The sequence below is a fragment of the Galeopterus variegatus genome, unplaced genomic scaffold (assembly GCF_000696425.1).
Source record: "Galeopterus variegatus unplaced genomic scaffold, G_variegatus-3.0.2 Scaffold3819, whole genome shotgun sequence".
Taxonomy (NCBI): Eukaryota; Metazoa; Chordata; class Mammalia; order Dermoptera; family Cynocephalidae; genus Galeopterus; species Galeopterus variegatus.
In genome coordinates this window covers 105,858-119,413 of record NW_007729930.1, presented here as the reverse complement: position 1 = coordinate 119,413, position 13,556 = coordinate 105,858, and the positions used below count along the sequence as shown (strand labels likewise).

Here is a 13,556-nt window from a genome sequence, read left to right as displayed (position 1 = left end):
AAATCAATTATTATAAAACCTTTTCAGCTGTTAACTCACAATCTAATAAACAAGATAAGGTTGAAGAACATCATTGACATATTTTGTAACCTATGGAAACCATAACAAGGAAGTCCAAAATAAATATGATTTAAAAGATAGCAAGGTCACATCTACGTAGGGGACAACTTTTGGAGGAGATGTTAAATAAGATGAGCACTGAGTGACATGAGAAAGCTCACACCTGGGGGTGTGAAGTTGAGAAGAAGAAAGCATGTTTAGAGCAAATTACCTTCAGATACTCATTGGCAGAAGCCTAGGAGAATGAAGGAGATAAGGCTGGAAAGAGCTTCTAGTCAACAGTGGAGGGACGATTGTAAATCTCAAAGCAACTGCAAGTCTACCAAAAGTTTTGGAGCAGAAAAGTGATACAATTAAAGTGATTGGAGAGGTCACGTAATTACAGATAAGAAAATTGGACGCCACAGGGACAAGTGTTTAGCAACGTGTTTAACAAGTGAAGAGACACCTTCCAGGATGCTGGAGGAGGAGGCACCCTGCCTGCCTCACCTCTACAAAGAGCGCTACAGAGATACAGATCGTAGACACAATGTTTTAAAGGAAGAAAGGAAGGAAAGGAGGCGGCCTGGTTATAAGAAGAATGCAAATAGAACTTCAGCAGGGACTGCTTTCTGCCGGCCCTGCCCCCATCAGCAATCAAGAGATGTGGCTGGAGGTTCTAGTGGGGACTCACACACACTCTCTGACCCTGCAGCAAGCCACTAAAGGGAAAGACATGTGAGCTGAGGGTGGCAGAAGCAGCCCTCATGCCCTTTTCTTTGTCCCTTGGAGCTATTCCAACCCAGTGAAGAAATCTGGGTCTCTAGCTCTGTCTGCCAATCCAGTGTCCAGCTGCCAACGAGAATCATCTCTGATGTCACAACAGATGAATCAGACTTTGGCATTATCCCACAATACCCTGAGAAGCTGGTGATAGAAGATGGGCCCAGAGCAGGGGAACTTCTTTTCCGAAGTATGATGTCATGATTTAAGTCCAGGACTTGGCCCCAAAAGCCCATCTTTGAAGTCAGCGGTGACTCAGAGGCTTTCCCACATTCCCATTATTGTCATAACCCCCGTCCTAGTCCTAGCACCAGCGAACTAGGTCCAGCTGTACTGATACAGCTGTTGATTGAGCGCCTTCTACGAAAAGCAAGTTCACCTCTGGCTGGACTTTTCCCCACAGTCTGTGCTTTTCCCGCATCCCTCGCCACTCCCTGCTCTCATTCCCAGCTGCTGCATGGCCTGTGACATTTGCTGGGATTCACGTGGGGTGCCCAACCTCGGAGGCTCTCGGCGATGACTCCTAGGAACTTCCCAAGGACCAAGGCGATGCAGGCTCTTAAACGCAAGGTGGGTAAGAGAAAGATGGGAGTGGGGTGTCAGGAGGGCCCGGGGCGGCGCGGGCCAAGCTCGGACAGAGCGGGGCTCTTCCTAGCAGCCGGATCGGTGTCGGCCTTCCCTCCCTTCAGCCCTCTATTAGCGCCACTTGAGATCAAAAGGCTGCTAGACATCCCCTCCGCACTCTCCCTGACGCGCCTGGCTGCGCTTAAACTAACCCCTTTTTTGGATCAAGGATTTGCGAGTACAAATCCTAGCCCACCATCTCGCTGCTTCTCCCGTCCCTAAAACCGGTGCCCGGGCTCGGGTCCAAGGTGACCGAAGTTGTCCAGGTTGCGCTGCGCGGGGCTAAGCGCCCGGGATGCAGGGCGCACAGAAGCGTGCGCCGCCGAGGGAGAGCTTCGCGCTGGACAGCATCTTCGCGCGCTCGCCGCCGCGCACCAGGAGGCAGGCGCGGTCTGGCCCCGCTTCCCTTACGCTTACGCTGGCCTCCAGAACAGGGCGGTGAAGTCTGCTGGGCGCTGAACTTTGCGATTTTAAAAATTCTTAACACCTGACAGAACGTGCTAAAGGAGACTTCGGCCCCTCAGGCGCCCCCAGTCACTGAGAATAGATACTAGAAATTAATATCGGCGCTTTGGAAAGTAGGGATTTTGAGGACGAGGCTCATCTGATCTTTTCCCATTCATTCCAACGTCTTATTGTTCCCACCCCTAAGGGTCTGGTCAGCATAGCACATTTAACGCCTTCACGTGGAAGCGCCTCCCAAGCCTGAGGCTGCACGCATCCTCTGAAACATTTCATAAATAAGCGTATCAGTAGCCAAAGAGAAGGGAAAACACTAGTGGAAAGTAGCCAATGGAAATGCTCAGAAATACACAGATGCACGGGCAGCTGTACCAAGTCCTTAGGGTGGCTGCTGGTTTCAGAGAGTGTTTTTCCCAAGAGAAGGAGTCGGTCATGGAAACTGCCCCATAGGAAAAAGATGCAGATATTCATTTCTTAAAGTACACTCAAGTACATATCAAGGGTTTAGGGCAAAGATAAAAGGACGATGGTGAGGGAAATTCCTGATGATTTTACTAATGTTAAAATTCCATAGATTGGGCTAGTCTTTTTTTTTTTTTTTTTCTTTTACATCATCAATTCAGAATTCTATAAAGGAAGGGAATGACATGGAAGAAAATCATTGGCCTAGGAGAAAAGAGCCCGTAGGCGTTCAAGTGTTATATATGTGGAGCCAAAAATCTCTGGAGCATCAGGGAGACTCCAACTTAAGACAACAGCATGGGTGAATATGCACCTCCTATGGACTGGGGATGAGAGGACAAGACTGGTGCCTGAGCACTGGCCCTAAGGCAGGGTGTGCGGATCTAGAGGCCATTTAGTCTTGGTGGGGAGAGTTTAGTGTGAAACTGGGTTGGCACTGGGTTTCCAATGCATTGCCCAATGCCTTACTGTTTGTTCTGTCAGTTTTTTTCAGGAAGATCCTCATCTTGCAACTAGTAGGGCTGGTGCTAACTTACAACTTCTCTAACTGTGACTTTAACAAAATTAGAGTGGAGTATGACCAAATCATTTTTAGTGACCTGAAGAAATATATGAATGGGGTAAGTGAAGAAAATTTTTTAAAAAACAAATGTTCTCTCACTGGAAGGGTAGGCATATAGACATACAAACTACAATTTAACTTTCAAGAAAAGAAAAACAATTTTGGACAAAGTCATGACCCAGCATTTTGTCAAAAATTTTTACAAGTGATATTCAAATATATTGGCATCTACAATGACTATGTAGAAATTAGTGTATTCTAAGTGCGTGGATGCTAATGAGCAGGTATGGATAGGTAGCATCAAGGGTGCTCACCCTCTGCTAAAGTGCTACTCTGGCTACACAGTAAAAAGAGTGGGTAAGGGCTTCAGAAAGAAGGTGGTACAAAGAGAGGGAATTCTTGTGAGTGAGGACGGCTAAGGACAGAAGCTGCGGTTTTGGTCTTTCCGGTGTCCTAGATTTTTCAGGATGCTATTATGGAACATGGTGTGCTTTGATATTTTTAGTACACAATAGTAAACACTTTCCTGATTATTTAAACTTCTGGATAGAGTGTGCCTGTGTGAAATGCATGAGTGGCTACAGGGCAGATGTGGACATTTAAGAAGTGGCATTATTGCTCAAAATGGCCTTTTTGCTCACATGTGTAGTCCCCTGTGCAGGTGTGCCTGCTTGGGGGCAGGTGGGAAGGGAAGACTCCCTCTAAGACGCAGACCCTCTCCTGTCTGGTTTCAAACATCAGCCAGCACCATCTGAAGACTAAATTGTTTCGCTGCCTTGTCAATGACATAGGAAACAAGTACCTCAGTGGAAACTACTTTCAGAGCACCTTTAAAGCATGGGAGCAAGGGGCGGGAGAATGATTTTTCCTGTGGATTTAAAAGGTTTTACCCTTCTTATCGTTTTTTGTTTTTTGGTTTTTTTCTGTCTTCCAGACCAAAAGCACCCAGTTCAACTACAACATCTCCTGTAACAACCCGGTGAGTGAAGCGGTCAGTGCTGCCGGCTTTCAGCCAGGCATTGCAGGGAGGGGGATCCTGCAGAGCGTAGAACTCCAGGCGGTGGCTGGGCTCCGGGGCGACACCAGCCGGTTGGGGACATCCGCGCCGCCAGCGCGGGGCTGGATCCAGCTTGAGACAGCACTTCTGTTCCAGTTTCGAGGGAGGAAGTGTCTCGAGAGACCGAGCCGGGGTTCCAAGAGAGGTTGCCCCCGGCCACACACACACACACACACACACACACCCTCAAGGAAAGGCAAATGGGGAACTGAGACGGGAGAACAATGTCAGGGGCACCACCTCCCGAGGTCCGGAGCTCTTGGCACTCTCCCCGGCCGGGAGCCCTGGGCGGGGCGAGCGTGGGCGACGGTCCTTTCTGGTTCAGCGCCCTCTGCTACTCTCGCAACGCCCCTTCTGCTGGCTTCGTTCTTGCTCCCACCCCTCTACCGTGACCTCCTCGCTCTTGAGACATCTTTGTGTGCATCCGGCTCTTCCTCCGCCCCCGCTGCCTGCCTCTTTCACTCAATTCTTACCAACGCTCTTCCCCCTTTTTTTCCCCCTTTCTCTTTCTGCCGCCTGTGAGCAGCCAGATTGCCTCACTGAAATCCAGCGCGTTACTTTCAGTCCCACCCACGGCTGCACGTCACTCCACAAGGAAATGTTTGCCGTGAAAACTAAGGCTACCCTTACTCTGCAGTGCCCAGGCTACTCCGGAATTCAGGTAAGCCAGATGCATCGGACGCTCGCTTTGTAATACCTTGGAGCTGACTACGAGTTAACCTGGGGCTTTAGTGAATTAGTCGTTCTGTGATTTTTATTCAGATTTTATCTTTTGAAGAGCAAGTTAGCCAGGTAAAAGCTGTAAGTTGTCAATTAGTCCCACGTTGACAACCGGACCCAAGCCCACCTATTTCTAGGGTTCTGATTCTGAATCATAAATATTGGCTGAATTATGGTTCTAGTCCTTAGGTCAGTGTTTCAAGGTACGATCATTGAGGCTCCTACATCAGAATGTTCTGGCTTCTAGAGCATGGGAAGATGACTGTTCAACATGCCAGTTCCTAGGGATCCAACGCAGACTTTCAAAATCAAAAGCTCTGGGATGAAGCTCCTTAAGAGATTACAGTCCATTTCAAAGTTTGAGCAACACTGCTTGGACTTACCACTTAAAAATTGTAGGCCTCTTTCTGCTAATGTTACATTACACAGTAAATCTCTACCCTGTGTTTGCTTAATTGCTTGTATGGGTGCTATTACTGTCTCTTTACATAATAGATTTGTGCATATGTGGTTACATGCATTTGAATGAATGTGTAACTTTAAATATGGACACAGTATAGTGGACAGTTGTGAGTAGGAACTCTGGAAACAGCCTGCTTTTGAATCCTAGCCCAGCAACTTCTGTGAAGTCTTGGATAAGTTACTTAGCCTCGGTGTGCCTTGGTTTCATGGCAAAAATAAGGATCATAGTAGTAAGTCCCATACAGGATGTTTATGAGGATTAAATGAGTCAATACACTTGGAACAGTGCACAGTACATAACATGTACTCAATAAATATTTATTTATCTGGTAATTAAACTAGAGAATTTATTTTCATGATAACAAGTTTAAGAAAGACAGAGACAAGTGCAGATACATGTGATTGCTGCTTATTAACCTGATGTACTTTATCAATCTGAGATCTGAGTGTCTGGATGGTTAAGAATGTCATTTTTTAGAGGCTGAGGATTGAAACCATAGGGCTGATCCGTACTGAGCTTGAGTTAGAAACTCGATACCAGGCAGCCATATGAGAAAGATGTTTGGCTCTATGCCTTATTATCAAGGAGACCCTGGCAAATCTACAGATGGCCATAATAAATTTATCTATATAAGAAGAGCTCAGAGGACAGGCTAGATCAAGTTCTTGGACAGCATGTGAGAAAGGAAGAATCTGGAGAAATTTATTTCAGTTTCCTCCCAAGCCCAAAAGGGAAGTCTAAAACCAATAATACTTAATAATGATATATCAGATTTTAGACTGTAAGATCTTTGCTTGGTAACTCAACAAACTTTATCAGTCTAAATACCATGTGTCTAGTAGGCCCAGTCTGCCACTACTGAAAGGTAATTCAGGTGAAGGAATACAGCATAATCCTCTTCAGAATAAGTCTTCAGGTGTCTGTGGCACATGTAGGTGGTGGGAAGGAGCAGGAGCACTTTGGGTCCAAATAATAGACTAGGTTTACTGAATTATATCTATAAAGAGTCTGAAGATAGGTCCTGCCTTTGAAGAATTTGTCAGGGAGATCATGAAATCATCAATTTATTCATTCATTTAATCATTCAATAAATATTCAGTGTTTCCTATGCATAAGATGCTGTGCTCAGCACTATGGGGAATACCCATGATGCAATAATAAGAACATCATGTAAGTGGCAGCCAAGTTAAATGACAAACACTCTTGAACACTAAGAGTTTCCAAAAGAAAGGTCTGAGCAATTAGCAGAGGCTTTGTGAGGGAGGTGCTTGACCTTGAAGCCAGAGTAAATGGCTGGAGAGACAGGAGGGCATTCCTCTGGAGAAAGTACAGATTAGTATACAATAAGCAGGTGGTTTGGGGATATGTTAAGAGATGGAGTTGCATAGAGAAAATAATATAACCTGTTACTCAACAATTGTTAAAGTTAGAGAAACTTAATTTTGACTATTGATTCTCCTATTCTACAGATAAATAATACCCAGGCAAAGAAGAATAGAAAGAAAAGAGAAGTCACAACAAACAAATGCCTGAAGCAAGCCTCGCAATTACTAGGATTGTGGCGTCGTTTCAGTCGAATTAAAGGAAACAAAAGAAACCATCTAAATTACAGTCATATCTCGAAGCACCAAAGTAAATCATCTTCATTAAGTAGATGAAAAAGTAACTCACGGTGACTTTTAAAAGACTACCAATAGTTATTCTTTGATTACAGAAGGGTTTCTTAACTTATTTTTGTAAATTTTAATTGTTTAATGTATGTTTTTAATGTGGAGGAAGTACTATCCCTCAAATGTCAGGAGACACTTCTATAATATCGATGACTGGCTTCATGGAAGTAAGAAAGAAGAACTTCCTTGAAAAAGGAGAAAAAGTTGAACTCAGTGATAGCATCTAAACCTCTGTTTACAAGGCAGGCATTTCTTTTACATGTAATGACACTGCGTGTGTTCTCATATTAAATATTTACAAAAGAAGGAAATGAAAGCAAAAGAGAGTGCACAAATAGTTGTATGTATCGTGAAGCAATTTGAAAGAATTTTCAAGCAAAATATTGTGAAAGTATTCTAAGCCAAGTTTTAAAAATTATCTGACATGCAAGTAGATTCTGAAGAAGTGCCTTTATTACAGCTACTATATATATATATATATATATGTATATTAAATTTATAGAATGTATCTTTAATTTATTTTCTGATCACTTTTGAAAATGTACATGGTCCTTTGAAATTGACACTATATATTTCTTAATAAAATAATTCTCAAATAAGTTTCTTATGAATGATCTTTTAAATTGAGTCAGTAGACAGTTTTCACCCATGTTTTTCTAAGGGACATCACTTTTCTTCAGGTCTTTACCTCCACTCATCCTTGGAGCACACTGACCACTCCGCCCTTTCATTGTGCCTGTTGGCCCTGCCCATAGGAGAGAATATCTGGAGATGTGCAGCTTCAGGATACATTCCAAAGATCCTTTTCTGAAATTATGTCACTATTCCTTCCTTCTTTCTCCTGTTGAACTTTCCTCAAACAAGAAAAAAGACAAAGGAAGCAAAGATGAACAGCAGGTGTCAAATCCATTCCTGAATGCCTGCTGCATGCTAGAGCCACTGGCACCCTCTCATTCACCCTCCACATAGAATCTTCTGAACACCAGAAGGAGGGGCAACCCTAGCCATAGAGCCCAGGCCAAAATAGAGCACATGAGAATACACTGAATTTTTTCAGTGAGTAGAAATATTCCACTGACCACTGCCCTAAGGGTCAGAGCTGAGTCTTGATAGAAGAGAGGAATTTCAATGTCCCTAAATCTGTCTTACCTGGCTGCAGGTAAGAGGAAGTTTATATTCTGTATCCAATATGTACTTAAGGAGCACCTACTGTGGATCAAGCCTTCAGCCCAGTAGTGAGGACACAAAAGTAAGACACAGCACTTACCCAGAGAAGCTCAGAGTGTAGCTGAACAGGCAGTTTCCTTTGCCCTGAAAAAAATGAGGGCATGCCCACTTTCCAAAAATCTTTCCCTAAAGACCTGTCCCAGGGCCTTAAATACCATCACAGGAGAAATTCCTTTGGGTCTAGAATAGGCCAGTAGTTATTAATTTCCCATGCAAAAGGTGGGAAGGGGGGATGATGCTTTAAGCCTATTAACTCCATCTTAGTTATTTAATTCACTGACTGTAGATTTCACTAAACTGTGAAAAGAAATATCTTCATAATTTTTATCAAAGTTTTGGGCCCAATTACCCTAACAACAGAGAGGAATGAAGGGTTGGGGGGAGATGAGACAGAGCAAAGTCATCCTATTAAACGCAGTGTCTTCGAGTCTTCTGCTTTACCTTTAAAATTTTTTGTAACATATATTTTATTCTTCTATATATCTGATAGGTATTTTAATACAAAAAGAATTATTTAAATCACTTATACCCTCAAGTAAAAATAATGTGCAAGAAGATATACCGTATTAATCTAGTAAAAACTTTCCTAAATGTTGAAAAAATATGGATTATACATTTCTGGGTTTTTGTAATATTTTGAGCTTTTCATGGTGGACTAGTATATGGTCAGTTTTATCTATGTTCCATGGCCAATGAAAAGAAATTTGCAAATTCTGGTCGAAACATGTAAAGTTGGATATACTTATATACCTATTGGGACTACCTTGTTAATTATGCTGTTTACATAATCTATATCTTTACCTTTATCTCCTTCAGTCACAGGCTGGGAGAGCTGTTAAAGTCTCCTACTGCCGTTATTGTTCTTTATTTCCCTGTATCCCTAAAGTTTTGCTTTCTGATTGCTAGTACTATTTTTATTTAAAGCTTAAAAATTCATGAGAGCTATTTATTGAGCCTTGTACCTATTCCCATTACAATATGTCCACATTGTACTTGCCAAGTAATATATGCCCACTATGTTACTCCTTCTGGAACCCTTTGCTTTAGATGTCTCTTGTATACAGCACATCGTTTTAGTGTGTGTGGTGGAGAAAGAGGTTTGGAGGGGAGGGAGGTGGGAAATCCAAATTTCCGTCAGCTGTGAAACAACTGCCAGTGCCTTATATACACATAATAGGAGTCTCTTAAAGAATGAAGTATAGAAAAAAATATGGAACAAAGAGTGTAAATTTCCAATTTTTTTATCATTAACAATATTATTTTATTTTAGTTCTATGTGCCAAACACAGTGCTGTTTTACATATATTATTTAATTTAGTTCTACATATGTTGTTTAAAAATGACTTTGCACAATTGAATTTTTTTATCGTATACAATGTAGTTGATTTTTGTGTCCCTTTACTGATTCCCCTTCCCCCTCTCTCTCCCCCCAACTCATCAACATCATATCTGTTCACTTGTCTTAACAAGTTCAAGGAGTTGTGATTGTTGTGTCTTCTTCCCCACCTCCCACCTCCACCATTTGTTTGTGTATTTGTCTTAACAAGTTCAAGGAGTTGTGATTGTTGTGTCTTCTTCCCCACCTCCCACCTCCACCGTTTGTTTGTGTATTTATCTATCTATCTATCTATCTATCTATCTATCTATCTATCTATCTATCTATTTATTTTTAGCTCCCACAAATAAGTGGGAACATGAAGTATTTCTCTTTCTGTGCCTGTCTTATTTCACTTAATATAATTTTTTCTAAGTCCTCCATGTTGCTGCGAATGGTAGTATTTCATTCTTTTTTATAGCAGAGTAGTATTCCATTGTGTGGAAATACCACATTTTCTATATCCACTCATCTGATGATGGACATTTGGGCTGGTTCCAACTCTTGGCTATTGTAAATAGTGCTACAATGAACATTGGGGAACAGGTATCCCTTCAACTTGATGATTTCCATTCCTCTGGGGATATTCCCAGCAGTGCAATAGCTGGATCATATGGCAGATCTATCTGTAATTGTTTGAGGAACCTCCATACCATTTCCCATAAAGGCTGCACCATTTTGCAGTCCCACCAAGAGTGTAGGAGGGTTCCTTTTTCTCCACGACCTCACCGGCATTTATCATTCACAGTCTTTTGGATATTAGCCATCCTAACTGGAGTGAGATGGTATCTCAGTGTGGTTTTGATTTGCTTTTCCTGAATGCTGAGTGATGTTGAGCATTTTTTCATGTGTCAGTTGGCCATTCATATATATTCCTTTGAGAAATGTCTATTTTTTAATTGGGTTACTTGTTTTTTGGCTGTGAAGTTGTTTCAGTTCCTTTTATATTCTGGATATTAATCCTTTGTCAGATGTATATTTTACAAATATTTTCTTCCACTCTGTTGGTTGTCTTTTAACTACGATAATTGTTTCTTTTGCTGTGCAGAAGCTTTTTAGTTTGGTATAATCCCATTTGCTTATTTTTCCTTTGGTTGCCTATGCTTTTGAGGTCATATTCATGAAGTCTGTACCCAGTCCTACTTCCTGGAGTGTTTCCCCTATGTTTTCTTTAAGGAGTTTATTGTTTTAGGATGTATATTTAATTCTTTAATCCATTTTGAGTTGATTTTGGTATATGGTGAGAGGTATGGGTCTAGTTTCATTTTCCTATATATGAATATCCAGTTTTCCCAGCACCACTTGCTGCAGAGGCAGTGTCTTCCCCAGTGTGTAGACTTGGTGCCTTTGTCAAAGATCAGATGGCTGTAGGTGTATGGGTTGATTTTTGGATTCTCTATTCTATTCCTTTGATCCATGTGTCTGTTTTTATGCCGGTACCATGCTGTTTTGGTTATTATAGCTTTGTAATATAGTTTAAAGTCAGGTAGTGTTGTACCTCCAGCTTTATTTTTTTTGCTCAGTATTGCTTTGGTTATGTATGGTCTTTTGTCATTCCATATAAATGTCTGGATTCTGAGAAAATTGTCGTTGGAATTTTGATGGGGATTGCACTGAATCTGTAGATCATTTTGGGTAATATGGACATTTTCACAATGTTAATTCTTTTGATCCAAGAGCATGGGATATCTTTCCATCTTCTTATATCCTCTTTAATTTCTCTCAACACTGGTTTTTATTTCTCTTTGTAGAGATATTTCACATCCTTGATTAACATTATTCCTAAGTATTTTATTTTTTTGGTTGCTATTGTAAATGGGCTAGCTTTCTTGATTTCTTTTTCTGCATGTTCACTGCTGGAGTATAGAACTGCTCCTGATTTTTATGTGCTGATTTTATATCCTGCAACTTTGCTGAAATCATTTATCAACTCTAAGAGTTTTTTTGTAGCATTTTGTAATTTAAATGTAGCTTTTTTGTTAAACAAGTATTTTTTGAGCACCTCTTTTGTTCTAGTCACTGTTCTGAGTGCTTGTTATATGTTAATGAACAAAACAAAAATAAAAACAAAAAATCTCTGCCTTCATGGAGCTTACCCTGTAAAATATTAAGATAAACCTAATAAATAAGTTAATAGTACAGTAAGATGCTCTTTCTCTCTCTCTCTTTGAATTTGAATAAATATTTACATACACTTAGTGTCTTTGCCTTTTTCAAGGCATACCTCAAGCATGGCTAGAAATGTGCGCTGAGAAATCCAGGGTGAAAATGAAAGTACAAGTACAACATGTCAAGGATCAAATAACAAGCTATCATTTTGTTAGCATTTGCTCTTTAATTATCTGAACATCCCAAGTGTTCAAGACTTTTTGTGACAAGTACTATAAAATAAATCAAAATTTTATTGTTCAGGAATGTATGGCTTTGATTTAAAATTAGCGACAAGTTACTCTCATTCCATAATAAAATAGTAACACTTTACAACTAGAAGAAATCTAAGAGATTATCTGCTCAGACCTGTTAATTAGATATAATTGGTAAGACCCTCTTTATTACCATCAAGTACAAATATGATCACATTAATCACTTGATCCAAACCTTGTTAGGATGCCAAAAAAGTTTTTTCCATAAATGAAAGGCACATGGAAATAAAACAATAAGATAAGAGTTTATTCTATATGTTGAACTTTGGTACTGGGTTCTAAGGTCACCACTGTTTTAGTTCATGTTCACATGCTCAGAGTGTTCCCTACACCTATATCTTGTTAAGGCAGCTGGCACCTGAGGGGTGGAGCCTCCAACACCCACTTTGCCATAATCATTCTTCTCCAGCATTCGAAGGTACTTAGCTCCAATCATTCACCAAGATTCCCCTTTCCATTATGATGAGCTTTTCTTCAATCTTTAATGCCTGCTTTTGACAGAAGATCTCAAAGAATAATAACTTAATCCAGGGTTCCTAATAACATTTAACATTAATCTTTTTCTTCCCAGGAGGCATCTGCATCCATTCAAGTAGCCCGAGTAACCAGTTCTCTCCCCCAAGTAATCAGATCTACTCCCAGGAAGTCTATAAGTGCTCTCCCCCATATACTTTGAAATGTCCCATTGTAGCTTTCACCCAGGACAATAAAATATACTGGCCTCCCCCACTACGTTACTGATCTAGTTCATTCTTGTTTTTTCTTTTTTTAAAATAGTAATGATGAAAAACTGCTCCAAGGATACCTACTGTCTTCTGTATAGAGCCAAGCCACAAGCACCAGTTACAGATGAAACCCAGGCCTAGACAAGTTAAATGATAGGTACTGGGTCAAATGGCAGATAAAAGACAACACCCAGTTTGGTACAGTATTCTCTCTATTATACTACTCTGCCTTTCTTGTTGGATTCTGGTGCCCATCTTTTTATAACCACTCTGTGTTTCTGAGGATTTCCCATATTGCTTGGGATGAGGCAAAGCTAGTCCCTAGTGTTCTCCCTGCCTGCCCTCATGGAGACTCACTACCACATCAACATCTCTGACACACACTTGGGCCATGCTGATACACTGTAAATGGGAGTGTCCATAAATGCAGGCATAATGCAAGTTATTTGCACCTCTCACATACTCTTTCCTACTCCTTATGACTAAAGCTTCTGAGACTGTTTAAGTTTGCTTCCTATGCACATACTAAGTCACCTCAAAAAAATAGAAGTATCAATTATATATTCTAGACCAAAGCTGAAAGATATTTAAATGACCATGATACCACATCACTGGTTTTTATAATTCAGAAACAAATTTGAACAAAAAGCAAGACTATTAAACCTTATGTGGTAAGGTAGAAGAAACATTATGGTAATTTTTTGCCTTTAATGTATAATTTTATTGAGCAAAAATAATTAGTTTTTACATAGAAACACATTTCTGGAAATGGAAGAGAAGGAGTAGAAACTGATTGACTAGAATAGAGTTGGCTCACAGTGTTTTAATATATTCCAAAGAATATATGGAAATATAATAACCCTTCTTCTAGACAAGTGTTCTGAAGTAGCCAAGCATTCCCTAAACTAGAGTTATATTGTTAGGATATTGTTTTGGGTGATTTTCTCTTGCTTTTTCTGAGACA

At 40.7% G+C, this 13,556-nt stretch overlaps 1 protein-coding gene across 1 annotated transcript; it reads left to right on the top strand.

The window, feature by feature from the left end:
- Nucleotides 1-1,338: 1,338 nt before the first annotated feature.
- TSLP (thymic stromal lymphopoietin) lies at nt 1,339-7,441 on the top strand. The gene is made up of 5 exons (XM_008586074.1): nt 1,339-1,392; nt 2,769-2,990; nt 3,867-3,911; nt 4,516-4,650; nt 6,642-7,441. Exons 1-5 carry the CDS (start codon nt 1,339-1,341, stop codon nt 6,828-6,830), a joined length of 645 nt encoding a protein of 214 aa, XP_008584296.1. The 3' UTR covers nt 6,831-7,441.
- Nucleotides 7,442-13,556: the final 6,115 nt, after the last annotated feature.

Excerpts from the sequence above, each read along its gene's own strand:
- TSLP (XM_008586074.1), top strand. The coding sequence starts at position 1,339 with ATGACTCCTAGGAACTTCCCAAGGACCAAGGCGATGCAGGCTCTTAAA. Across the intron at positions 1,393-2,768 it reads TGCAGGCTCTTAAACGCAAG|TCTTGGTGGGGAGAGTTTAG; the intron begins GTGGGTAAGAGA and ends GAGGCCATTTAG. Across the intron at positions 2,991-3,866 it reads TGAAGAAATATATGAATGGG|ACCAAAAGCACCCAGTTCAA; the intron begins GTAAGTGAAGAA and ends TCTGTCTTCCAG.